At 26.3% G+C, this 25,818-nt stretch overlaps 1 protein-coding gene across 1 annotated transcript; it reads right to left on the bottom strand.

Moving 5' to 3' along the window:
• Nucleotides 1-1,911: 1,911 nt before the first annotated feature.
• Nucleotides 1,912-25,793, bottom strand: LOC107447030 (intraflagellar transport protein 81 homolog). Its single transcript, XM_016061846.4, has 15 exons — nucleotides 25,690-25,793; nucleotides 25,403-25,552; nucleotides 24,114-24,214; nucleotides 20,738-20,918; nucleotides 18,771-18,926; nucleotides 16,291-16,401; nucleotides 16,087-16,171; nucleotides 12,517-12,680; nucleotides 11,698-11,793; nucleotides 10,502-10,645; nucleotides 10,203-10,352; nucleotides 8,660-8,878; nucleotides 6,853-6,939; nucleotides 5,049-5,206; nucleotides 1,912-2,541 (listed from the first exon to the last, which is right to left on the bottom strand). The coding sequence occupies exons 2-15, from the start codon at nucleotides 25,544-25,546 to the stop codon at nucleotides 2,322-2,324; spliced, it is 2,016 nt and encodes a 671-aa protein (XP_015917332.1). The 5' UTR covers nucleotides 25,547-25,552; nucleotides 25,690-25,793; the 3' UTR covers nucleotides 1,912-2,321.
• Between the last annotated feature and the right edge of the window lie 25 nt (nucleotides 25,794-25,818).

Genomic DNA, 25,818 nt, shown 5'->3' with positions numbered 1-25,818 from the left:
TTTTTTTTCTTTAAAAATATACATAAATAATAAAAGTATTCCTGGATGCTCATTACTTTGTAATTAAATTCAAAATTATTTTTTACTGTTAAAAAATATCTTTGACAAAATTAACTGATGTTGCAATAACATTGATCAAAAATGATTTTCCATTCATAACTTGTGCAGATAAAGACCCACTGGACTGGACTCATGTGTGTTGATTTAAATGGGAAACACGATGTATATAGCAACGAGTTAACATAATTACCTTGGAAAAAAGTATAAAGCCTAACAATCTTGTTAACTTAGTCGTCATCCGTTTTTATTATTATTAATTTTCTTAATAATATAACAGAAAAAAGTGCAAACCCTTTAAAATTTATTTTACACAATTTCAATCTTCAAAAAGGAATGACTGACTTTGTCTTTGGTGCAAAGAGGGAAAAAGTATTTCAAGTTTAAGTAACATATAAAATTAGTAGGCTAAGCATCCTGTTCATTGCTGCTCAATAATAAATAATTCATATTAATTATTGTTTCTTGGCATAAAATATTTAAGCCTATATAAGTAAGAGTTATGAAAGTTGACTTACTTAAAGTATATGGTCTAAAAAGAATTCTGTTTTCTTACATTTGTGCTCCCACTTCCCCCGTCCAAACATTTGCCTTATAGTTCTATTAATGAACATAAATTATTTTGCTTAGTAATAATTTTTAAAATAATTATTGTTATGACAAATTTGCTGAATGTACAACTTTAATATTTTTGCTTACCAAATAGGCTGATATTTAAAATGCATGAAGCTGATCGAGTCTCTTAGTCATTTAACGAATCTTTTTAACTGTAATTTATAATACTAGTATGTAATTTGCACCAAAATATTATTATTGTAAAATGGATAATAAATTTAGCACAGCTTTTTGAAAAACATATTTTTTTTACAATAAAAATCTTGTAACAATTTTAATTTTTAATTAAACCAAAAATTTTGCAATGGCTGCCAAAATATCTCTTGAACCTCCTCGGACATATTCTGCACCTTTGCCAAGAGTGGGGGCATATAACTAGATTTTGCCATATTTTATCCAGGTGATATATTAAATGGTTTCTTTTAAATTAAATTTTAAGGCACTTATGGGGATGGTTTGCACTATGGGAAAAGTAATACAGATTTTAAATTAAAATTATTTCTAAGTGTATAAAGAATAATATTCAATTTGAAAAATAGCTTATTTTATAAAATTTTTATTTTTACAGAAATGTATTTGCACATTTACATTCCAAACAACGTATACATTTATTGTCAAAATAGTTCTATATATTAAAAATAATTCCAAATAAATATTTAAACTTTAAGGAAAATACAAACATTAATTTTTACTATTGTAGAATTAGATGTATGATGATAAAATTTTAGGTCTTAAGGCAAATAAATATGTGTTAACGCAAATAAATTAATTAAGGCAAAGGCTGAATTTTGAAGCTTCAACAAAGAAAAAGTCTTACTTCCAAAACTAAAAATACAGAAATTTTTTTTTTGTAAGAATAATGAAGAAGGTATTGAGTATATTAATAATTTTAAATTATAATAGTTATTGATAACTGCTTACTTTTTAAAAAGTTTGTAAGAAAAATATATTTATGCAAAATTTTTTGCTCCTGCTTTTAAACAAGCAATGATTTCTTATAAAATTTTTTAAAAAAATAATTCCTGCAAGAACTAATAGTTTAAATGATTTGAATATTCCTCTACTTTTGAAGCTTGTGAACTCTTATAACAATTTATAAACACAGTCCTAACTTTACTTTTAATTTTATATTGAATTTTTATAAAAATTCAACACACAAAATAATTGCTGTGCACTAATTCTAGTGCACTGTAACATTAGATGCAACATTGTTAAAATGAATGAATAACACAAAAGAAATAGTAAAATGAACACAATTAATTTATTGTTTCATTGATTCCCACGACACTAAATAGTGTAAATAAGTTAATCAAAATATCAAAAAATATTTTTGATGAGTTAATCTCAAGCTACATTTTGTGTTTTTTCAAACTTTTAAAATTTTTTTGTTAACTTGGTTACATGAATATGTATATTAACTGCAAAAGAGAGATAATTTAAAAAAAAGAATGCAACTAACTGAATTATTGCAGTTTATTTTAAAATAGCATGTGTTTCAAGTATATATAATTTTCAACTAGAATATTTACATATCTTTTCATATGCATGATAAAAATTCTTTTTTGTCAACCGAATTTCAAAAATAGCATATTCCTATATATTTTTTCTTTGTGTGTTCTTGAAAAACCTTTATTTGAGTGTAATAAACATTACAGAACTAATCTGTCTGTAGTTCCTGAAGTTATGACCTGGCTCTGTCTGTTTTCTAACTCCCTGCACTTTTTCTTGCATTCTAACAGTTTCTGTAAATTACTCCACATTTGCATTTGTTTTTCATTATGGGTCTGATTTTCTTTCACTTCTTTCTGTTGCTCTTTCAAAATTTTAGTTTTGTTTTCTTGTTCTTGTATATGTCGATTGTATTGTTCCCTGAAATAGAAAATATTTTATTCCCACATGCCATAATAACATGGTTAAACAATTTAATCTTGTAGTTGTAGAAAACTGAAGCTTAAATGATCCTTTAAATGTTTATTTTAAAAAACTTGCAAACATATCTATTTGCATCACAAATTTAATGTTAATTAGATAAATCGGAAAGGAAAGAAAATTTTCAACTATATTAGTTTGTTCAGAAAGTAATTTTTTTTTTTAAATGAAAATTAAAGTAGATTTTTTTTATATTTCCCTACTGCCATCTTTCTGGCATTAACACGAATTTTGTTTTTTGGTGGCAAAAAACTGATCGTGGTGATTTTTTACCTACTTATTTGAAGTATAGGTTTTTTGCCTAAACAATTTTGTAGTGACTGCGACATTGTTGTAGACCATTTCTCATCCCCAGATGATGCATTTCAAAAATGAATAATTTTTTTGATGTTTGAGAAGCAAATCACAGATGTTAATGCGATGAAACAAATTTCTTCCGATAAGAATATGAGGAATACATATGATGAGCTTTAAGATTAAACATTAGGTTTTTCAAATGGTCACGAACAGTCTAATTCGTAAATTTTATGTTGCAGCAGACCAGTTATGAGACTGGTGTAACCACAATACATCTTCTCCATTCACATCAGATAATATTTTATTGCTTAAACAGCACTTTTACCTTCCTGTTAGCAAAAAAATTAAATATGTTGAAAATTCTACTTTTCACTTTCCATATTTGAAAAGGTACCAGCTATTGCTTAGAATCAATTGAACTTTTTCACAAGCAAGCCTTGCTAAATTAGCTATGAAAATAAATAACGATTATGCGGCATCAGTATGAAGTTGGCTGTGGAAAAATATAATTAAGTACTTTGTTGGGAAAACAATGTCACTTTCTGAACAACCCAATAGTTTCTAAAAAAATTATTTTACTTTATTATTTTAAAAAATTATTTTAAATCCTAACAAACAGTGAATTAACTTAATATTGCAATTAAGGGTAATTCAAAATAGTGGAGAAGTTTTCAAAACATTATTTGGGCACACAACTACTAATGTAGAATAAGCCTAACATTTAGTTCAGTTGTCTGTTCCTATCTTTGAAATAAATTTTTATCTCTGTCCCTAATCACTGAGTTTACAGTCAAAATTATTTTTAAATCAATAAATTTTATCAACATTTCACAATTTTAATGAAAAATGTTTATTTGGACTCAATCTGAACTGTTTTATTTTTGTTGTTAAAAACAGAAAAACATTATGTAAAGATTGATTTTACTATCAATTGCACTCCGACTAAGAATTCATTATAAAACAAAATGATAAGAAACAAATATAATTTTTTTATCAACATAACTTATTATTATTTTATTTTGATACAAAAACAGACTTACCCTAAATAAAAATACAATATATATTTTTTTGAATTGGACTATTAACTCTTAAAATATCTGAGTTAGTAGCATTCTCGAAAATATTGCTTCAATAGTTAGGAGGTATAGTCTAGAGAGAAGTTGAAAGTTTGAGACTTATTACTTATACACATTTTTGTATTCCATCACGTCTCTAGAATAATTTTAAAAAAAGCTAAAGATGTTTGCACACAGCTGTAAAATTCATTTAATATTATTTTCACATTTTTTAAAGATTATTTAATATTTTTAATAGTGATTTTAACAATGGTCGGACATTCTTAGAGTTGTAAAGTATGCAAATTTTAATATAAGTTTAAACTAAAAAATATAACATTTGAAGGAAATTGACTAATTTTCTAAGAAATAAATTTCAAAAATGATATTTTCTTTAAGTATTTTTCAAGAAATTTTGTAATAATTTCTTTTAAATTTAGGTTTTTGATATTTAAATTTTTTAAAAATTTGTATACCTGACAATTCAAAGTCCTTTGACCAAAATTAAACAATTATCAATATAAAATTATCTTCTAATATTATAATAAAAAATAATTATTCACACGAAATTATCCATGGACACAAGAGTTTTAAATTTGTGAGTTAAAAGTTTTTGATTTACTTTAATAGTTCTAGATACAGCCAAGTGAGAAAAAAGTGAAAATAGCATAGGGTTCAGTAAACTATTGGGGGCTGATTGCAGCAACCTCCCATATTTTAAGGATCAAGAATCCATATCCACCATAAAAAAAAGTATATAATGAAAGGAAAATACGTTTTTGTATCAGCTTTTGTAACTTAGTATGTCATCTGCCATAATTAATTAGTATATTTCAGGTCAATCCCTTAAAATATTAAGGTTTCTTTTAACACATGTAAATTTTACCGTTAAATCAAAAGTTATTTTTGTCTTCTATTTTAATTTTTTAAGTTGCACGCTGTATAACTAATTTTATAGTTTGAATTGAATTTTATAGTTGAAATTGAAAATTAAGTTTTAAAGATATAATTGAAGACCAAGATAAATTGATTAATTTTATGAAAAGTCTCTGATTGAAACTGAAAGAAAGAGGGAATATATAATTAATGAGGCACCTTATAGATTTCTTTTTATCAGCTGCATCACTTGAAACATAAGACTTTATTTCTTCAGCAACTCTTTCATTTTGCAATTCAAGCATCTTAATTTTGACATTCAGTGTGTGATAAAGATGTTCAGCTTCTGCTATTTCCTCTTTATAACTGTTAACTTCCTATAAAGATAACAATTGCGTTATAATGAATGCTTAAATTATATTATGACAAGTAAAATGTAAATCATGTAAATGTAAATACTATAACAATTTTAAATGATTTAAGGAATGTTTGAGATTTAATTTTTTAGAGAATGTTAATAAATTATGACAACTACAGAACTTGTCTGTGAAAAAAAAAATGTACTATTTATTTTCATTTAGAATTGATTTCCTTATTATTATTATTATCTTACTTTTTTAAATTGTAATGAAGAAAAGAAACCTACTAATAGATTTTTGTTAAACATTTTCTGTCTTAAAAAGTGTTGTAAATATATTACTCTATGTCTAAAAACTCGCTGTTAAAGAATTATAATGAATAACTCTCAGCATTTAAAGAATAACTCTCATTTATATTTTTCAGAGACAGCACTGTGACTTACTATTCTTCAGTGACAGCAGTATGAAGTGAAATTACCATAATTGTTTAAAATTTATTCTGAAATATTCTGTTTATTGCTATGGTATTAATCTTTTGTGTTAATACTTTTACTAGTAGCAAAAACTGTTTCGTTTTTTATTTTTTCTTCAAAAAGTTAAATTTTGCCTACCTAAATCTGCCAGCAGCCTACATTCCCCCCCCCCTCAGTTGGGCAATTATGTGTCCCAGGTGACATGTCAGACTTTTTTTCCCACACTCCCTCAACGATTTTTGACATATTTGACACACTATAACGTGCAAGCAGAATCGCTGGACAAATAAGGGTTTTTAACTCAATAAAGTTGTTTGCTTTGCTTTTTCAAAAAGAGAAGAAAAAAAAAAGAGAGATTTAAATTTTCATGTTTATTTCCATTATTACCAGTAGAAGTTATTTTAAGTAACATGGGGCATCTATTTCTGTTAAAAGAAAGTGTTGCAAGAAAGCTATCCAAGAAAACTATAGTATCATAATTTGATTGGAATTGGAAAAAACCTGCATGCAGCTTGCTGAGAAAATAAATCAACTTTATCGAGGAAATAAATTATTTATATCAATAAATGATTTATAATTAGATGTTGCCCTATGTAAATGGTTATATAGAAAAATAAGTTGAATATCAACTGGGATAATACTGCAAGTGAATTTAAAAATAAAATATGTGTAAAAAGGATAGGGTGTACTTAATGCTATGCTGGAAAAAGCAAAAGAAAAAAAATATGAATAAAGCACAAATGAAAGTACAGAAATGGACATACTATAGTTTGTCCTTTAAACAAGAACCTTTCTTAGTGTCTAAATTCCAAATGAAATGTCCATTTCTGTACTTTCATTTGTGCTTTATTCACATTGCTTTTTTTTCTTTTGCTTTTATGAGTATATCTATTTGACAAAGAGACATTTATTAAATTGTCACATTACATTTAATATAACTTTATTAAACTATTATTTTTCTTAAAAAAAACTTTATTTACAGAATTTATTAATTAAAATAGAAAGATTAATTGGAACATTTTGATTATAGACACTATGTTTGGTTCCAAGTAATCAAGGTCCAACTGTAATTTACTTTTTAATGCAGTACATTGGAAAAATTCCTAGCTGAAATAAATGTTTCATCAAAATAAAAAGTTTAGGCATACATATTATTTTATATATAAGATAATTTAAAATAAGCTATTATACCTGTTCAAGTTTCGATATACTGCTTTCTAATCCTAAAGCACAAGAATCATATGTTTGCTTCTTCTGCTCATACTCAAATGACATATCCTACAAATTAAAAAATCACAATAATTAAAAATATCAATGAAGTGAAAAATTTTGAACTCTTTGCAGCCCAAACTGTAGTCTCACAGGTTTTTGCTACATATGAAATAGTAAATACCACTCTAAAATATTATTTTGTAACCACTTCAAAATGTGAATACTTAAAATTATAAATCTATATAATATATTATAATAATAATAATAATAATATATATATATATATATATATAAAATTAAATGTCTTTTACAATCTGTTGTCTGTACAAAGGATGCTCATAAAAAATTTATGGAATTTTTTAACAAAGTTTGATGTTACAAGAGCTTTGTAACTTTTTTTTAAAGAATGAAAGTTGTTTATATAACCTGCTATGTGTTCAAAACAAAAGCAACCAAGGAAAATCTAGAACTAATTTAAAACCAACGAACAATTTTTCTCTGCTATATATGTCGAAAGTAAACATTACTATATATATTTAAAGACTGTTTCTTACGCTAATAAAATTGTTTACACAGTGATATTGAAGTTACATTTTGCCATAGTATCAGACCAAATACTGCATTATTTAACAGCATCTAGTTTTCAATTCCCTAATATTCATAATTATAAAGTTTAATGGAAAAAAAAACAAGAGAAAATATTTAAAAGTATCAAGTATGTTAGTTTTCTGATGTTTAATTTTTGAAAGTAAAAGTATGTAAAATTTTCGAACGTTTTAATTTTTTATGTAATGCTTGTAAAACCATATTGCTTAAGAAGCCATCCTCACTGCATTCATTTTCTTTAATGTAAATGCATTGTACCAATCAGGTTTTCAATTCTTTCTATTTCACCTGGAAGTAAATTGTATTGTGCTGTGGTAAAATGCATACATTTGCAAAATCTGTATCAACGACCCCAGATGCAATGAGGATGGCTATCATACCTGTTAAATAACATCACGAATCATAATTAATTCATTGAATTTATTAAGCATAATGTTAACACAAACATAACATAATGTTAACATTAAAATTATTATTTCTTAAGGTTTCAAATTTATTCAAACAGGTAGAAAATAAACTCAAATCTATTTTAAAGGAAGTAACTGATTACCCAATTTTATGAACTGATTATTTACTTAATTTTATATTGACATTCAATATGGTTGGTAACTTAATTAAAATTATATACCATAAGTGATAAGTAAAATAAATATTTATAAAATAATAATGCAATATTCTCAGTCCTACAGATTAAATGAGTAATTAAAATTTCACTATGCACATTTTTGAATGTTTTTAACATTTTAATTAGTGTTTCAAATGCAATATTTGTTACCTTAAACATTCAATAGCAAGAAAAATCACCTAGTGGCTTCACAGTGATTATTGATCTATGGAAAATGTTCTTATGTTTTAACAATCTCTTATTAGTGTTATACTGTTACCTAATAGAACCTTATTTAACCCTACACTTAATGCTTTCTTTCCTTTTAAAGCTAACACTTATATTAATAAAGTGAGTAATTTTGAGGTATATACTTTAAAAAAGTTATCAACCATTGCAGACTTTTTATATTCATAGGCAGCAAATAATATGAAAGCTGAAAAATATTAATTTTACAAAAAAAGTAGTTTTTTAGTAGAAAACAGAAAAATGAAATGAAAACACTAAACGAGAAAGACGAGATAAAAGTACAGAAAAAAAGCGTTTAGTTTTAAAGATATGTTTTCATAAAGTTACTTGGCATTGTTGTCGAAGAGGACGAAGTTCTTTTATGACAGGTGCAAGACGAGCCTTTTTTTCTGCGATTTTAAGATTCAATTTTTGGACCATAATAGACATTTCTTCTAAAGTCTGTCCTTTTTTCTCATCAAGTTCTGCTTTAATGGATGATACTTTTTCTAACTCATCTTGTGCAGCATGAAATCCACTAACACCTTTCTGCATTTCAAGTTGCGCCTGTCAACAAGCAAGATCCATACAATTTGACTCTTTTTCTAATGGATTATTTGATTTTTTATCTTAAATATCTTCTCAAATAAGAAAATTCATACTTCTAAAATGGGGAAACGAATTCAAATTATAAGCTATTTTCATATTTGTCTAAAACTGAACTAATGTTAGTTTAACACTAAAACAAATTATTATTAAACTTAACAAAATCATATGAATCATAAAGTATTTCTATTTAAGCAACAAATAGTTAATAATGATTTAGAAAGTTGTTATAGTTAATTAATTTTGCTAATGAATAATGCTATGCATAGTTTAAGATTTAAAAATTCTAGTTTTACTTCACAAATTATTGTAATAATATTACAACACGGATACAAATATCAACAGAATTTGAATAATAAATAATATTAGCCTGCATACATACATAATTTTTTTTTTTTTAATATCGATATTTGTTTTAGTGTAAATAAAGTTGTTTAAGAAGTTAATAAATTTATTTAAGTTATGTAAATAAACACATGATGAAAGGAGATTTTTAATGTTCTTTTTATTATTGTAATTAAAAAATAAAACTAGTTTAAGGACTATTGACCTGAAGCCCTTTGACTCCTTTTAAAGCTAATTTGATTTAAATTTTTTTACAAAATTTAGAAACAGCTTTTTAGTGTTTTTATTTCAAGATTTTCTTTGATATAAAATATATGCTAATTTTTAAAAAAAAAAATTAAACAAAAAAGAATTAAATAGATAAAATGTCAAAAACTCTTTCTTTTTTTAGTTTTAAATTTGGGTAAAACATAAAATAAATAATGATTGATTAAAAGATGTCATCAAAAAGTTTAATTATTCAAAATAAATACGAATACTTAAATAATTAAAGCATAAACTATAAATTATAATAAATTTAAAGCAGATAAATTTAAAGATGTTGCATGATAATGTTCATAGTTACATCATAAAAATGGACAAAATAGTACCTTATAATTGTATTTGCTTTTATTTTGTATTTTTTTTTTTAATGTACCATTAAACTTTGTATACACACATTTTTGTATACAAGGTTTAATGATAATATATTTAAGCTTCTATTAATAAGGTTTATTAATATTTTATTAATACAAGGTTTAATGGTAATATTTAAACTTTTTTTTTTAAAAAAAAGGAATAAATGGTAATATAAAATAGTCTTCATCTGTTCCTAACCTTGCATAAATATTAATAATGGTGGTATAAAAGAGATTAATATAGAATTTTCATTAAACAAGCGGTTGTAAAACAATACACAGATATTTGCTCATTGTTTCGAATAAATGTATGTTTCTCTTACCAAAGTTTTGGTCAATGCAGCTTCCTTTTGCTGAAGTATATCAACAGTTCTTGAAAGTATGCCACACTCTGTTTTCAGTTCGGCCATTTCTTGACGTTTTTTCTTATAAATATTGCTCTTTCCCCTCAATTTATTTACGTACCTCTTGAACTTTAAATAAAATACAATAATAATTCATTACATTTAAAAGTGCTATGTGATAAAATCAAGACTGTTTTGATCTTTTTAATAAATTAATGCATAGAATGAAAAGTTTTAAAATAAATCATTTTAAAAATAAACATTTTTAAAAAAATTACCTCATCACCCTTCAAAAATTCACCTTCATTAGCTTTGGTATCAGCTCTTTTATTGTCTAACTGTGACTGTATCTCAGCCATCTGAATTCGAGCTGCATTAAGTTCTTCTGCAGCTCTTTCTTTTTTGTGTGCAAGTATTGATACCTAAAAAAAAGCTTTTAAATCAATAGAAATCAAGTCGTAAAAATGATATTATTTATAAAAATACATAATCTAATTTGTGTAATAAGTACTATCTAGAGGCAAAACTTGACAACTGTTCTTGGCAATACTGACTATAACAGCAATATCTGTGCAATATGTAAAATTAATAAAATTCGAATTGTAATGTGAGGTCAAAAAATAAAATTTAGATTACCTGCTCAAGGTGCACAACGTTTTTTGGAACAATGTTAAGGAATAAAAATATTGATTTTTAAGGTGTCAAATGAATTATGTTCATATATAAATTAATAATTACTTCATTAGTTTTTAGTTTCGTTTTAAAAATCAGATGATGAAGAAAGTGTATAATGTTTATGATTAAAAGGCATAAGTTTTGCTCTCGATATCTCGTTTTAAAATTTAAATTATTGCAGGTTTTCAAATTCTTCTTTCAAAAAAAGTTTTTTAACTTCTTCTTTTCAACTTTTTTTTTAACTTCTAAATAATTTCTTAAATTTATCAATGTAGAAAAAATTGGCATCAAGTAACAATCAATTAGCAGTTACTACAAAATAATTTTAATATGCAAAAATACAAAATAGACATTTCAAATGCAAATTAGAGTATTTTGAAAAGTAATATTTACTTGAGTTACAGTTTCATTCTATAAGTATATGATATCGATTACTTAAACGAAAAAAATTATCTAATTATTTTTTAAAAACAGCATAACAACTTACACAATATTTTCATTGTCACCAGCTATATAAATACCTTTGTATAATTCAATTTAATTTCCTATAAATGGTCAGGTGATTTGTAAGACAACTATTATGGGAGTAGAAAGCCTTTTAATTTCTATCTATGACTATTAAAATGCTAACTAAGTTCTGAGAATTGCCATAAATGCGACGAAGGTATTTTTAAAGATTATGGCATATAAATACCGGAAATTTCAAATAAACTCTCAAATCAATACATAAACTCTGTCATAATAAGTTATAAAGAATTTTATTACATAACTCGAAATAATATTTTAACAATTCACTTACTTGCTGCCTAAAAAGAGATAGTTTATCATCTATTGGATTATTATTCCGCATGCGGGTTTCTATGAAGTCATGAATCTCACCGTTTACCTCTTGAATCTAAATGTTGAAAAAATAATAATAAAAAAGCAATTGGGAAAAAGTAAATTCAATACATAAGTTACACAACATTTTAGAATTTCAAATAATTTAATTCAGATTTACAGTTTATTATTATTTTATAAAATAAAGATTTGGTTACCAAGACTATTATTTATGCTCAGGAGCTTAGAAAAAATATCTAATAACAATTCCAAATGTGAATTTTGTTTTGAGGTGAAATTCAATAACAAATGTAATTAAACAAATTCATAGTTCATAATGGTTTGGTTATGAACACTGCACTAGAATTACATTCTAATGAGCTATTGTTGATGAACTGAGGTTTATCATTAATGATGATATGGGGACAACACACACTGGTAAATGCACACACTGCACTGTCAGAATTACACTCCCCAATTGTGCACAGATTTTTAGAACTTTAAGTATTACATAAGAGTAAATTCCAAATCATTAGGAAATGACTGGAGAAGATGCTCTACTATCAGATACATAGTTTATAGTAAGGGGATTGGAATCCCGGCCCAAGCTATGGTATAAGAAGATTCTATCCTCCGCAGCACACTTGTCTTTAATTATTTTTTTCATATTTTCTGTGCAATTTTTGCTCTTATCACACACATGTATATATAAAAGGGGTTAAATTCAAATGCAAATAATTGAATAATGATGTAAAGTAACATATAATTTAGTAGAATAATAAAGTAATATGAAACTTACTTTATTATTTATTTGATCAAGATCTGAGCGGCTCAATGCAGGTTGTGATACTATTCTTTGCAGATCCAAGATAAATTTCTTCTGCGCAGATACTTCTTTAGGTAATTTATCTTTCACTAAATAGGAATTTACTTTGATACTTTCCTCCAGTTTTTGCACTAGAGCTAGATAATTTGTAAAAAAAAAAAAAAAAAAAAAAAACATTTTTTTTTTGTAAAATAAATGAATTAGTAGTAAAAATTTAGAAGTTGAAAAAAAAAGTGAGAGAAAAAAGTTTTTATTTTCCTACTACATACTTTTAATATACTTAGCAATATATTTTGTCTGAGAAAATTAACTTATTTGTGTCTAGAAACCTTTATAAAGCTCCTTTTTTCTCAAAAAAGTAAATTGTGGTATGACAACTGTTTTATAATTAGGATTTATTATGCAGAAACAAGATAGTTCTGCCTATCATAATATAAATATTTTGATTTGAAATTAAAGCATAGTGGCTTTTTTAAAACTAAAAAGGTAGATAACAAAAAGAAATATATGCTTCGTATAAATAAATAAGTAGTGCTTCTTTTTTTCATTTAGGTGTTTTTTTATAAATAGACTGTTTTTTTAAAATTTTTTAAAATTTTTTTTTTTTTATCAAGCGTTAAAGGGTTAAAGGTTCAAAATAAAAAATAATATTAATTAGGTAATAACAAACTATAGCTAGCAAAGGATTTAATTTTTAAATATTATATTACAAAGATTTTGCACCAGCACCAATATTTATCTCAACAAAAGCGTATTAAAATAACTTACGTCTATGATATTTGACTTCCAGTGATGAGCATACAATGACGTAGATTGCTTGTTTTAGTAATTATATGAATACAACTATGCTAATCATGAAGAAAAAAGAATACAACCATACTAATCATGAAGGAAAAAAACGAGGATCCGTTACAGTTTGGGGAAAATGCCTCAATCATCATACTTGATATTTATGCATCAGTTGATGTAAATTATGAAACTTGTGGTGTTATCAGTTCAAGAAATGACTGCGGAAGGTAAAAATAACGAAGTGATAGAGATGAAAATGGTGAAATGGAGCCACAATAATATTTGTGCCAATATTTGTGGAAACAATAACAATAGGAAAAATTAGGAACTTTCTGCATTCATACAAACTTACAGAAAATTAACATTAATTTCTTACAAATGTCAAATAATAATTGTTCACATTGAGGTGATAAAAGTGTGTTCATACCAAAATTTACAAATAGTATTTTAAATTAAATAAATGTGTTTATTCATCATACTTTTGCATTAAGTACATAATTTCTTCAATTACAATTTAATAAATTTATTGCAATTTTTTTAACTTTTAAATCCATTATTTTTCATTGATTTTAATACATTTTTAAGTCATTATTTGACTTTTTTTTGTTGAAAGCATTCTTTGTTTTCATGTATCCATCATTTACGATGAATAATTCCATGACAAATCAGGGATTGAAGATCTACTATATTAGTTCCTATATCATTGAAGCATGTGATTCTTAGAAATGAAACAATATCATATTTGCTAGTTTGAACCAGCACTTTAAAAACCGGCCAAATTATGAAAAACACTTTAAATTTTGCTTCTTTCTTTTCTTCTCTTCTTGGTGAATTTCATGCACTTTTGGGTTAAATTTTTTGAACTAAAAAGTTTGTTGATAAATGAAGTGACTTCAAATTTTATTTAATCTTTAAATTGAAAGAACAAAAATGATATAAATAAAAGAAATTTATACGAGGCACTATTTTTTTTGCTCAATAAATAAAATGTAAATTACCTTTTCGGAGTTAAAGGAAAGAATTGCTTTATTACAAAATGGTATCTAAACAGCAATTATCTCTTTATATTAAAAACCATAAAGGCCACCAACGTTGCTGATATGGGTGTTCAACTTAATGCAACTTTTTGTTCTGCTCTGTAAAAACTGTAAGACTTAGAAAATTGAGATTAGGAAGATGTGTAGAAAAATGCACAGGGAGTATGATCAAAGAAAAAATTTAAAATTCGATAATTAGTTCAAGAAATATCAACTGTTAAAATTGTAGTAAAAGTATCATAGGGTCATTCTACAGGCTGCAAAAATACAACTACATTACAATTGAAAAATGGTATGCTAAAGGGCCATATTTGTTTGAAAATTATTGAAATGTAAGGTGCTTTTTTGCGAATTTCCTTCTCTCTCTCTTTTTTTACTTTAAGTTTCATTTTGCTTTGCTGCACAAAATCTATAACACTTAAACTTGAAATTAGGTAAGGTAGGTAGGAAAAAGTACAAAGAGTACAATGGAATAAAAATATTTAGTTTCGACAATTAGTTTGAGAATTGGTAACAATTAAACTTCTAGGAAAAATACCATGTCTGCTAAAATGCAATTACAGAGTTAAAACTTGATGTGCATAAAGAGTCATTTTTATTTGTGAACTCAAATTTATTCAAAAGCACATGTAATTATTATGATTAATTTATATTAATTATATTGACTTTTAGTAATTATATTGACTTTTTACCCACGAATGTAGAAAATTTATTTTGTTCTCGTGATATCTTTATTTAAGCTCGAGCTTGATTAGATGTCATGCCCATAGGCAGAATATTTTCAAATGTTCTGCAACAGGACTTATTAATTTATACAAATGTTCTGCAAGCATTTCACAGCGAAAAAAAGTAAATTTTACTTTAAAATACTATATTTTCATTTATTAAAATACAGGATTGTACACAGATACACTACATTCTTTCTTAAACCAAGGTAAACTTTCTTGATTTGTTACTTTTTCAATCACTTTTGAAGTACAAAATTTTGTTAATGATGATGAACTATCAATTAAATGCCTATGATATGAAGATCTGAACATTAAAATAAGGGCTGCCTTAAAATTCTTTCGAAGGGACAAGTGCCCAGATGGTGCACCATTTGCAAACACAAACATTCGCTGGTCTGTTGTTCTAACAACTTCTTCATCTACATCGAAAACATTTAGTCTTTTAGAAACAATTCTGTCAATCGTGGGTACCCACGATTCACAAATTGCTTCTGAAATGGGAATGGAAAATATGAAAGTCATAAACTTCATGAAATTGGAAATCTCTGAATTTAACGAGTAAACAAAACGAGTAAAGCGGTTTATCATAGATTTTTAAGTGAAAAATTGAAACACAAGAAAATTTATCTAAAAATGTAGGGATGATGAATGAGGTGGGAGAGAATGTTCTGCAAGATTATGAGGGGAAGCTTTTAAACCTTCGGGTCATTATGGTCTACAGAAGAATGTATGAGATATGGGGTGGGGATTGTTCTGCAAGACTACCGGAGGTAGGTGATCGGGGGTTCGCAGGAAAACGCTGTCACTTATTCACGATACAAATTGTTCTGCAGGACTTTGTTTGTTCTGCGACGTACGCCACAGTTTTAGGCACTTTCTGCTTCTGGGATCAAAAGTAACAATAAAAAACTAGAGAGGTATCACATGAAAAAATTTAAAAAAATTATTGTCATATTTAAAACAACATTTAAAAACAAAAGTAGAATTACTTTCTGGAGTAGCTCCAAGACTAGATAACTTCAATTCCTTTAGCTGTTGATTTAAACGTTGAATTTTTTGTTCAGCATGTGTAAGCTAAAAATAAAAGCATTCAACAAAATTTAGGAATTACTCATATTATAGCATAAAAAACAGATAGAAATAAATTAATTTTAAATAAAAACAATATATTTAATAGGTAAAAAACTTCTTACAGCATTTCTTTGTTCCATTTTTTGCCTATTCAAGTTGTCTGACAAATCTCTCTCTTCACGCAGTCGCTTTGCCACTGCCAGCATTGCATCAACATTAGGATGACTTTCAACCTATAACAGATCATATTCAGAGATAAATGACAAATGATAAACACATTACTTTTCAAAACAGTTAACATTTATTTCATACTCGCTGAATACCCCTTCTTCAGAGTAAAAAAACAAAATTCCAAATAATTAATGAATCTTAAAGAATATGCAATAAATTCCTTGTGATAATCAATCTTGATCAAATAGAGCTATAAGACAACACTGGTGTTAAATATTTAGATAATAGAAGTGTTTGCAATTTGTATTGAACAATGTGTAGTGCTAATCCTATGAGGAAAAAAAACGTTTTTCACACATGCCTCTCAAATTAAATAATTATAGCATGTTAACTATTTTAATGATTATGGGCTAAAATTACCATCCCTCTAACAAACTTGCTAAATTTTAGGATTATAGCACACACAAACAGTTCCAAAGTTATAAGACAGATAGATAGACACACAAAATCTTACTTTCATTATTAAGGATTATATATTACTTCACGTATAGAGATAAATTTTTATGATATTTGGTTCAAATTAAACATCACTAATTATTAAGATCTACTTTCAAAAATTAAAATAAAATGCAATCACACAATAATGTATTAAGACACAAAACAATTTTTGGGGATAAATATTTCCTTTACATAAACCCTTCTCACAAAGAATTTCTAAGTTTATCTCACAATAAAACATAAAAATTAAAAACATTTCAAACTTAAAAATTAGATTCAATATTGTTTTTAACCAAGGGTACCATGATGATTCAATGGTTAACCTCTTATGGTCACATAATTTTGAAGAAAACAGTAATAAAATTGTCTATTTTTTTGATAAAGAAAATTACATAAAACTAAATGCATGCACAACAAATATATTAATTTTTGGCTATTCACAAATATCATGCTTGGTGAAAGCTAGCATCTAGTTTAAAATGAGCTAACTATATCTAAACACATTACGAAGTTTGGTACTGCCATCTTGTGTATAGATTGAGAAATAAACATAATTCTGGGGATAAGAAATATATTGTTTTAATTTTTATTAGTGCATTACTTTTGAACATTTCAGCCTAAAATGTCATGGACAGGACTTCACTCCGTCATTTTAATAGGAGTGAGAAAAAAGGATTAAAGGCCTTAAGCTTCAAGGGAAGGAAGGGGTTGTTGAGCGTCTTAAAGCCCACGTAGCTTCAGACTGATGAATATCGAGGTATCTGGAAAGTAAAGACGGATTTTGCACAATGCCAACCACATTAACACAATCATGCAATTGATCACAAAGTTGTGGAGCCTAGAAGTTGTAGGAATGCTTAAATTTACTCTTTAAAAAGAAAGAACGATTTTATTTTTGTCAAACATAAAGAGAAACGCATAGGGTGCATCATTTTTAAAAGATGTTGTGAAGAATGTCTCAGTGTTATTAGAAATTTGGCACAAATAGTTGGCGTTCAAGCGATTAAAAGTTTGCTTATATCATTTAGAATACAATTGCAATTTGCATTATTATCAGATTGAGAGCATAAGTTGAAAATTTACAGAAATTTTCATCAGTGAAAAATTCTTATTGTCAATAACAGGGAACAAATTTTTTTTTTTGGAGTTCAATAAACAATTGAAACTTTTAGTGCCATTAAACAAAAAGTACCAGGGGAGATTTCAGCATTCTAGTTTATTGGAAAGTTTTCAGAAATTTGATCAGTGATAAATTTAAAATTTTGCAAATGGGAAATAATTAAAACTTATATTGTACCTCATATTGAAACTTATTACTTATAGAGCATCAGGAAGGGTGTTCTAGATCAGATCTGAGCACTCTAGTTAATGAGAAAGTGGATTTCATTGATGATAAATTCTTTTTAGCAATAAAATGACAAGTTCTGCAAGTAGTCAAAAATGAATGAAATTTACAATGCTCTTAGATTGTTAATTTGAAAGCTTCTGCTAGTCGAAAATGATTGAAATATTACTCCATTGGCACATATATAAAATACAGTTAAAAATAACAGAGTTTTATGGTAATATAACTAATGAATAATAAAAATCTATGTTATGTAATGAGAAAATTAATATGATTCCCTTATGTACCCCTTCATTCAATTGAGAAAAAAAAATTCTATTTCATGACTTGCTAAAAAAAAATTTTTTTTTTATTAACATCATTTTATAAATCAGAAATTTATCATAGATGAGCAGTTATAGAAAAATTGAGCAGTTGTAGAAAAATGTTGACATTTATTAAGATGTTGACAAAATATGTAAAGGATAATTTTTATAATAAATACATTTAAATAAATTTAAAAAACAACTAAACTAATAATGAACATAATAACAGCAATCCATAAGATAATAAACAAATTAATAGAAGAGTAAGCAAGTAGAAAACTACCTTCATCTTTAACCTTTCAATTTTCTTGATTAGTTGATCTCTTTCTTCTTCCATATGCTCCAAGTCTTTACGAATTTCTTGTGTTGAGAAGCCACTGGATTTGAGATTTTCATATTGCTTATGTATTTCCTTGAATTCTTCAATAACATTTTCATACTATAATATGAAAAATGTTATTTCAGGAAAGTTTGAAAAATATAATAACTCTCATTACAGGATATCCTAATGGTAGTAAACTTATAAAATGTACCCTTTAAAAAAACAATAAATAAATAAAAGTAAATATTTTAAAACATTTAAAAATGTATTAAAAAATTTCAATTTAACTCACTGCTTAATTTCACTGAATGAAGATATGAATAGTCAAATAAGTAAATTAAAGAAGCATATTTGTTTGAGTAAAATGTTTTATTGTATTCATGAAAACAGCTTTTGTGCATTTGCAATATAAAATTCTTTGATTTTTATTATTAATGTAATTTTAATTTCTTTAATTTGAGATTTTCATTTTTTCAAGTCGATTTCGTTTTGTGTAGTACTTTTATATAAGTTTAATCAATGAAGCATTGAACTATAGACTCTGAATCTGCTAATATAACAACATTGAATCAACCTATATTAAGAGAACTAAAAAGAACAATAATGCTGAGCTTTTAATGAAATTGAAACAAAAATTTTGAGTTAATGGTGTAGTCCTTCATCATCAATAGCCAAGATCTTTAGAAAAAAAATTCTATTCAAGAAATCTGTCAATAAACTGAATAATCAAAAGATAATTACAATGTCAGGCAAATGAAACGAGTGAAAAAATTCTTCCTGTTTCCTATTCTTAGAGTTATCAATTTCCAAATAGGCATGATATTACTTCTCACTTAAAATTTAGTGTTCAAAACCTGAATTGTAAGGAAAGAACTCAAATATCACACACTAGTAATTTGCTTCTTTTCTTCTTTTTTTATAAACACTATCAAAGATATGTGGAAATGTAAAAGTCTATTTAAATTTGATTATGTACTTGCAACCAAAATACAGTTTTTTTTTTAATTAGCTTTCAAATTCTAATCTTAAATATTAATAAAGGGCAGAGATAACTCTAAAATGATAGTTGAAAAAAATAAATAAATAAAGTTGAATATGACAAAACACTAACATGTGATGGAAGCAATTTTAAGAGAAAATTTGTCCTGGAACTATAAGATCATCATGTCATAGAACTATAGGTATATCATGCAATTACAAAATTTATGGATTGAAAAGCATACTATTAGGTAAGGAACTTTTCAAATGGTGCGTTTTAATAACAAAGATGTTTTGCAATAAGTATGATATTTAATTTTGGTACATGGAAATTTAGACTGATAAATAATATAAAGACTCAATTTAATAAGATGAAATAACAAAAAAAAGTTCGATGCCGGGGGGATAAAGTATAGTAAAAATAGATAGAAGAAAATGCTTCAAAGACATAATAACAACCACCAAAAGGTATTCCAGAAAAGAAAAAAAACTTTGATTGAAAATAATTTTAAGACCCTTCAAATTTCTTTGGAACAACAAAATCATTTAACAGCTCAGCATCAATTTTTTTTTATAAGAAATGAAACCAATGATTGTATTAAATGATTGGATAATTATTTTAGTGTAATAACAAGAGTTATGATGATTACAAAAAAAATTTATAATAACAAAACAAATCATAAATATTCCAATTTATACTCATAATAATAACACATTTAAAAAAATAAATAAGTTTAATACCTCAGGTGATAAAATAACATAAATAATTTAAAGAATAGCTGTAAAGCTTCTAATAAACAGAAAATTACATTTACAACATTTCATTTACTAATGCTAAATAAAAAAATTCATACAATAATTCAAGAAATTTCTTTAAAACAAATAAAATGTTAACATTTTTAAAAGCAAAAGGTATTTAGCAAAAAATATTTTGGAAAACCAAAATTTACTTGATCATATATGTCTCTGATGTCTGCATCACCTTCTATGTCAGGTGGTAATTCAACTTTCATGAGGTACTGAGCTAAGTAGGCACGTTTTTTTAATTCGGGCATTCTATGAAATAACCAATCCAATATGTGATAAATAACTGACTTTTCTCCAGTCACTAATCCTTGTCTAAAATCACTCCTAAAATAAGAAAATTAGAAAAATAAAAAAAATAAAAATTCAATTTTTAATAAACATACTTTGAATACTTTTTTTTTAGTTATGAAAAGTACTCATTATATTTAATTACAGTTGCTATTGATGCAATGTTGTTAAGATATACATAATTAAAACATGAGAAAGGGTTTAAGTAATGGCTTTATATTATAATGGTCAAAAATTAATCAATTTTAAGCAACCTTATAAGGTGTACAGGTCGAATAACAATAAATATGAACAGCAAATATTTTTTTATGTACTCATATTTTAAAATTTATTTTACAAAATATATCTCAATTAGATTATTTTCGTATTTCACTTAACTATACTTTGAAATCAGACGCAAGTAATGTTAATAAAGTTGTTGCAAGTATTGTTAATGAAATCACACTAATAACAAATTCAAATTGTTTTTGCGAACAAATTATTCTCTTTGTCCCATCATTAAATTGATTTTAGGGGGAATATCATTTTCAAAGTTGGACTGAGAATTATAATAGAAAATAACAATTTATATAGCTATATTAGACATACTACCATTACTTATTGGTTAAACGTCCTCTGAGAACATGAGCATGATTCAGGACAGCCCTCTATTTTTCAAATTTTTTGTTCTTTAGATTTCTAGTTTTTAGTTTTTATCTTTTTCAGGTTATTTTTGGCATCCTCTAACCATTTTGTTCTTAATCTTTTTTACAAAATGATAATGAATTCTGAGAAAAAAAAATTCAGTAAAAATAATAAAAGCAACAAAACACTTTCAATACAATTAAACGAAGTTTATGCATTAAGTTAAAAAAAAGCATATCGAATACACTTGTGGAAATTAAGTAATTTCTCTGAAAGAGATTATATATAATTTAGAATAAAAACTTAAAAACAATATTGTTCTTCATGTTTATTATATCTTTGGTATCATATTCTCAATATGAAATTTTGTCCAAATTTTTTTTCATAAATTGACAATTTCTCCTTCACAAAGAATTTCCTAAATTAAAATTATACAAAAAAGAAAAAAAAAGGAACACATAAGTGTAGAACATTCTTTGTATCTTTATCGAAGTTTTATATGGATAATAAATGGATGTTATTGAGGATACTACAGGGTAACAAAAAATTATAGGGATCATTTTTGAATGTTTTTATTTCCAAAATTTATTACATAAATTCAGCGATGTTTCTCAATATGTCGACCTCCGGCATAATAGATTTGTCTACAACGCTTTGGCCATGATTTTAAAGCCCGCAAAATGATTTCCTGGGGGATTTTCCTCACCTCTTCTCTAATAGCTCTTTGAAGGCCTCTCAATGTAGAAAATCTTTTCTTATTCAGTTTGTTTTTCAGATGTCCCCATAGGAAATAGTCGCATGGTGAAGCATCAGGATTGTTTGGAATCCATTGTTCTGGTCTCAGGAATTTCACTTGCTGATCTGTTAGAAATTTCTGGGTGACCTTAGATGCATGCGATGGGGCAGAGTCCTGATGGAACACAGCATCACTATTAGAGTACAATCTGCAGTAATAATCCTTAAAAAAGGGCTTTAATATCTTCTGTATAGAATAATCAAAATTTATTTTGGGCCCCAGGTTTCACAAACCTAGGTTTGGTCACACCATGGGCGGATATGCCCATCCAAACCATAACGCCTTTGACATGAGGCACCATGGTTGATGGTGTCAAGTCTCGCCTGTTCTGTCCACGGCTAAGATATTGAACTTTAGATTTAACATTGGTATCAGATAGATAGATCCAAGCTTCATCAGTTGTAATGAACTTTCGCCATCTGTCCTTACAGAGAAGCTTGTAGAGAGGCCATAAGCGTAGCCTCCTAATCTGCACCGATCTCTCACTTAAATGATGACATTTAGGTTTTTATGGCATTTTTTCTTCAACTTTTGTTTTAGTTGATAGCTTACAACTTGCTGACTCCCGTTAAGAGCTTTAGTCATGCTTGTCTGTGTTGGAGGATCCGGTTTTGATGTCATCTTATCAAGCTTCTGCAAATCTGATTTCTTCAATTTGCTTGACCGTCCACTTCTTTTTGGTTTTGCATTATTTTGCATCGATTCAAGTTTTGAATTCTTGATGCGACTGATATGGCTGAGTGAAATCGCAATACCTTTCTTTTTAAAATGGGTTTCTATAATCTTGTGGCTCCATCGAAGTTCTAAAAATGCTTGTACTTGACCAATTAGCTTTTTGTCAAATTTCTTCAAAAGCATTTTTGTGATTTTATGAAATAGTAATGCAATTGAAAGTCAAATAGTAGAGCTTTAGATCAGTATGGTATATATGTAAAAAGGTTTTAAAACTTTAGTGGTAGATAACCACAAAAGTGATCCCTATAATTTTTTGTTACCCTGTATACATGAATGTAATATTTTAAAGATAAAATCAATTATTTGAGTTCAACTTTATAATTACATCCAAATACTTGTTTTTCTTTCATTTTTGTGAAAGATAGAAAATATCACAACATACATGTAGTACCAGTAAGAAACATAAATTTAATGGTGTAAAAAAATTTATCTCAAAAATAAAACTTCAGAAAACTTTATATACTAAACAGTTGATGTTCGTTTTTAAAATATTGTCATTTGCAAACATTACAGAACATAAAATATTATTTCTTTTTGAAAGCTTAACATTTATTATTTTTTAAATTAAAATAACAATGAATATTCATTATTATTCATAGAATGCAAGATATATGAAGAAAAAAAATTTGATCATATAACTTAACTCTCTGAGCATTAGTTCTCACTTTTCTTAAACTTAAACTGGTCGTTTTATAACCACAAAAAAAAAAGAAATAATAATAATAATAATGTGTTACTTAGTTGGAAAGCTACGTAGTAAAAAAATTTCATTCGATTTTGCCCAGAGTCATAATGCTTAGAAGATTAAATGATAGTGTTATATTTAATCCCACCAACAACAGTGGACTGCAGCTTACCATAATGGTGAATAGGACTCCCTAATTAGAAAAATTTAATCTATAAAATAAGACCACCTGCAATTATAATAACACAAGCAATTGAGTAAAAAGATAACTAAATCTTTCTACTCAATTCCTCAAAACAGCTCTAGTTAAATATGTGTAATAATGTGGCAAATATGTTAACTTATTTTCTTAGCAAAATAGAAATCATTAAAAGAAAATAACATATCTTACATGTCAACAGTATCAGGAGGTTTGTATTTCAAAACTCTCAGGAAATTCAAGTTCTTAAGAACCATTTGTTCTGGATCCTCTGCTCTAACATCAGCTTTCAACTGAAAATCCCAGAAAATTTTTAATAAATAATTAAATTGTAAACTAAAGTAAAAATAAAAGAAAACTATTATATAACTAGTAACGAAGAGGAAAAAAATACAATTTTTATATAAAGTTTGACATAAAACTATAATTTGTAATAAATTCTACTTGTATAAAGATTGCTAAAATCATTGAAAATGACATTTCTGCATCTTTCAAATCTTTCTTACATTACAAAATACAATAACAATTTTAAAACTTAACTTATACACATAAAATATTGTTACTTTGTCTTTTCAAACTCTTTCATTATGTTCAGATAAATTTCTTAACACAAGTTATTTATTTAATTTATTTGTAGATAATAATTTTACTCCAATTATATATAGTAAATAAAATAGCCAACATTGTTCTAAATGGATTTATACTATAATAAAGTAATTTAATATACAGAAGAATTTGGATTAGAAGATTTGGTTAGAATTCAACTACAGGGGAGGATTAAAAAATGAATTAATATATATTGAATTTATATATAAATTTATAAATGAATTATATTACATATGAATTTTATATTGGATTTATATTACACAGATAAATAAATTAAATAAAAGAACCCCAATTATCTGATAACCAACACTTTGGCTAAATGACATCCTTTCTTACATACATAAAAGCTTCTTGACACTCAATTTATCATTACAGCTAATGTTACACAATTATTGTTCCATTTTTCACCTTTGTGACCTTACATTAAATTTAACATTCAATTTCATCGGATTACTACTGTGAAAATTATTTTAAAATTCGATTGCTAGAAAACGACACATTAACAGGAAAGAAAAATTATCAATCATCCTTTTTTCATAATAATGTGTTGCTATTTACGATAGAAAAATAAAACAAGTCTAAGGATTTTATGAAAGTTTATTGTACATATTATTTGCTTTGAGTAAATTTACTCATACTTTAATGCTTATACACTTAGAATAGTTTTAAAAAGGTACCCAAATAATCTATTTGTTTTGAATTACCGACACACCCGTCATTTTATTAAATACCATGCCCCTTCCTCGCTTTACTTACAAGCCCATTCGACTGTTTCAGGCAGCTAAGCAAATTGTGAATCTAATTATCTTATTTAATGCAATTTTTTTTCTCCTGAAAAAACAAAAGAAATGAAATTTGAACCAATGATAACTTACTTTTGCATCAACTTCAGAAAAAACATCATTAAGAATTTGCAGCAAATTTTCCGATCTCAGCGAATCGAAGCTAATTAAATTATACTTCTTATTGAAGGGTTCTTTGTTGAGTTCTTGAATAATATACTTTATCTGTTCACTCATGTTTATCTATTAAAAAAATAGATTCATTCAGTTCAATTAATTAGACTTTCACACAATAAAAAATACAAAAAGTTTAAAATAATTTTATTAAACAACTCAGCGAAGAAAACTACCGAAACCGAAAGAGTTATAAATGGACTTACTTCTGAAGTTATTCAAATACACTCTTTTTTAACTATGACATTACCATGTTTATATTATCTGTTGTGAAGTCGTGTTGCTATGACAACTAAACAATTTCAGGTATAGTTAAATAAACAGTTAAATTTCAT

The sequence above is a fragment of the Parasteatoda tepidariorum genome, chromosome 3 (assembly GCF_982258835.1).
Source record: "Parasteatoda tepidariorum strain Cologne lab strain chromosome 3, Ptep-v5.0, whole genome shotgun sequence".
Lineage (NCBI taxonomy): Eukaryota > Metazoa > Arthropoda > Arachnida > Araneae > Theridiidae > Parasteatoda > Parasteatoda tepidariorum.
Note: the sequence above shows the minus strand (reverse complement) of the source record. Positions and strands in the feature narration are given on the sequence as shown.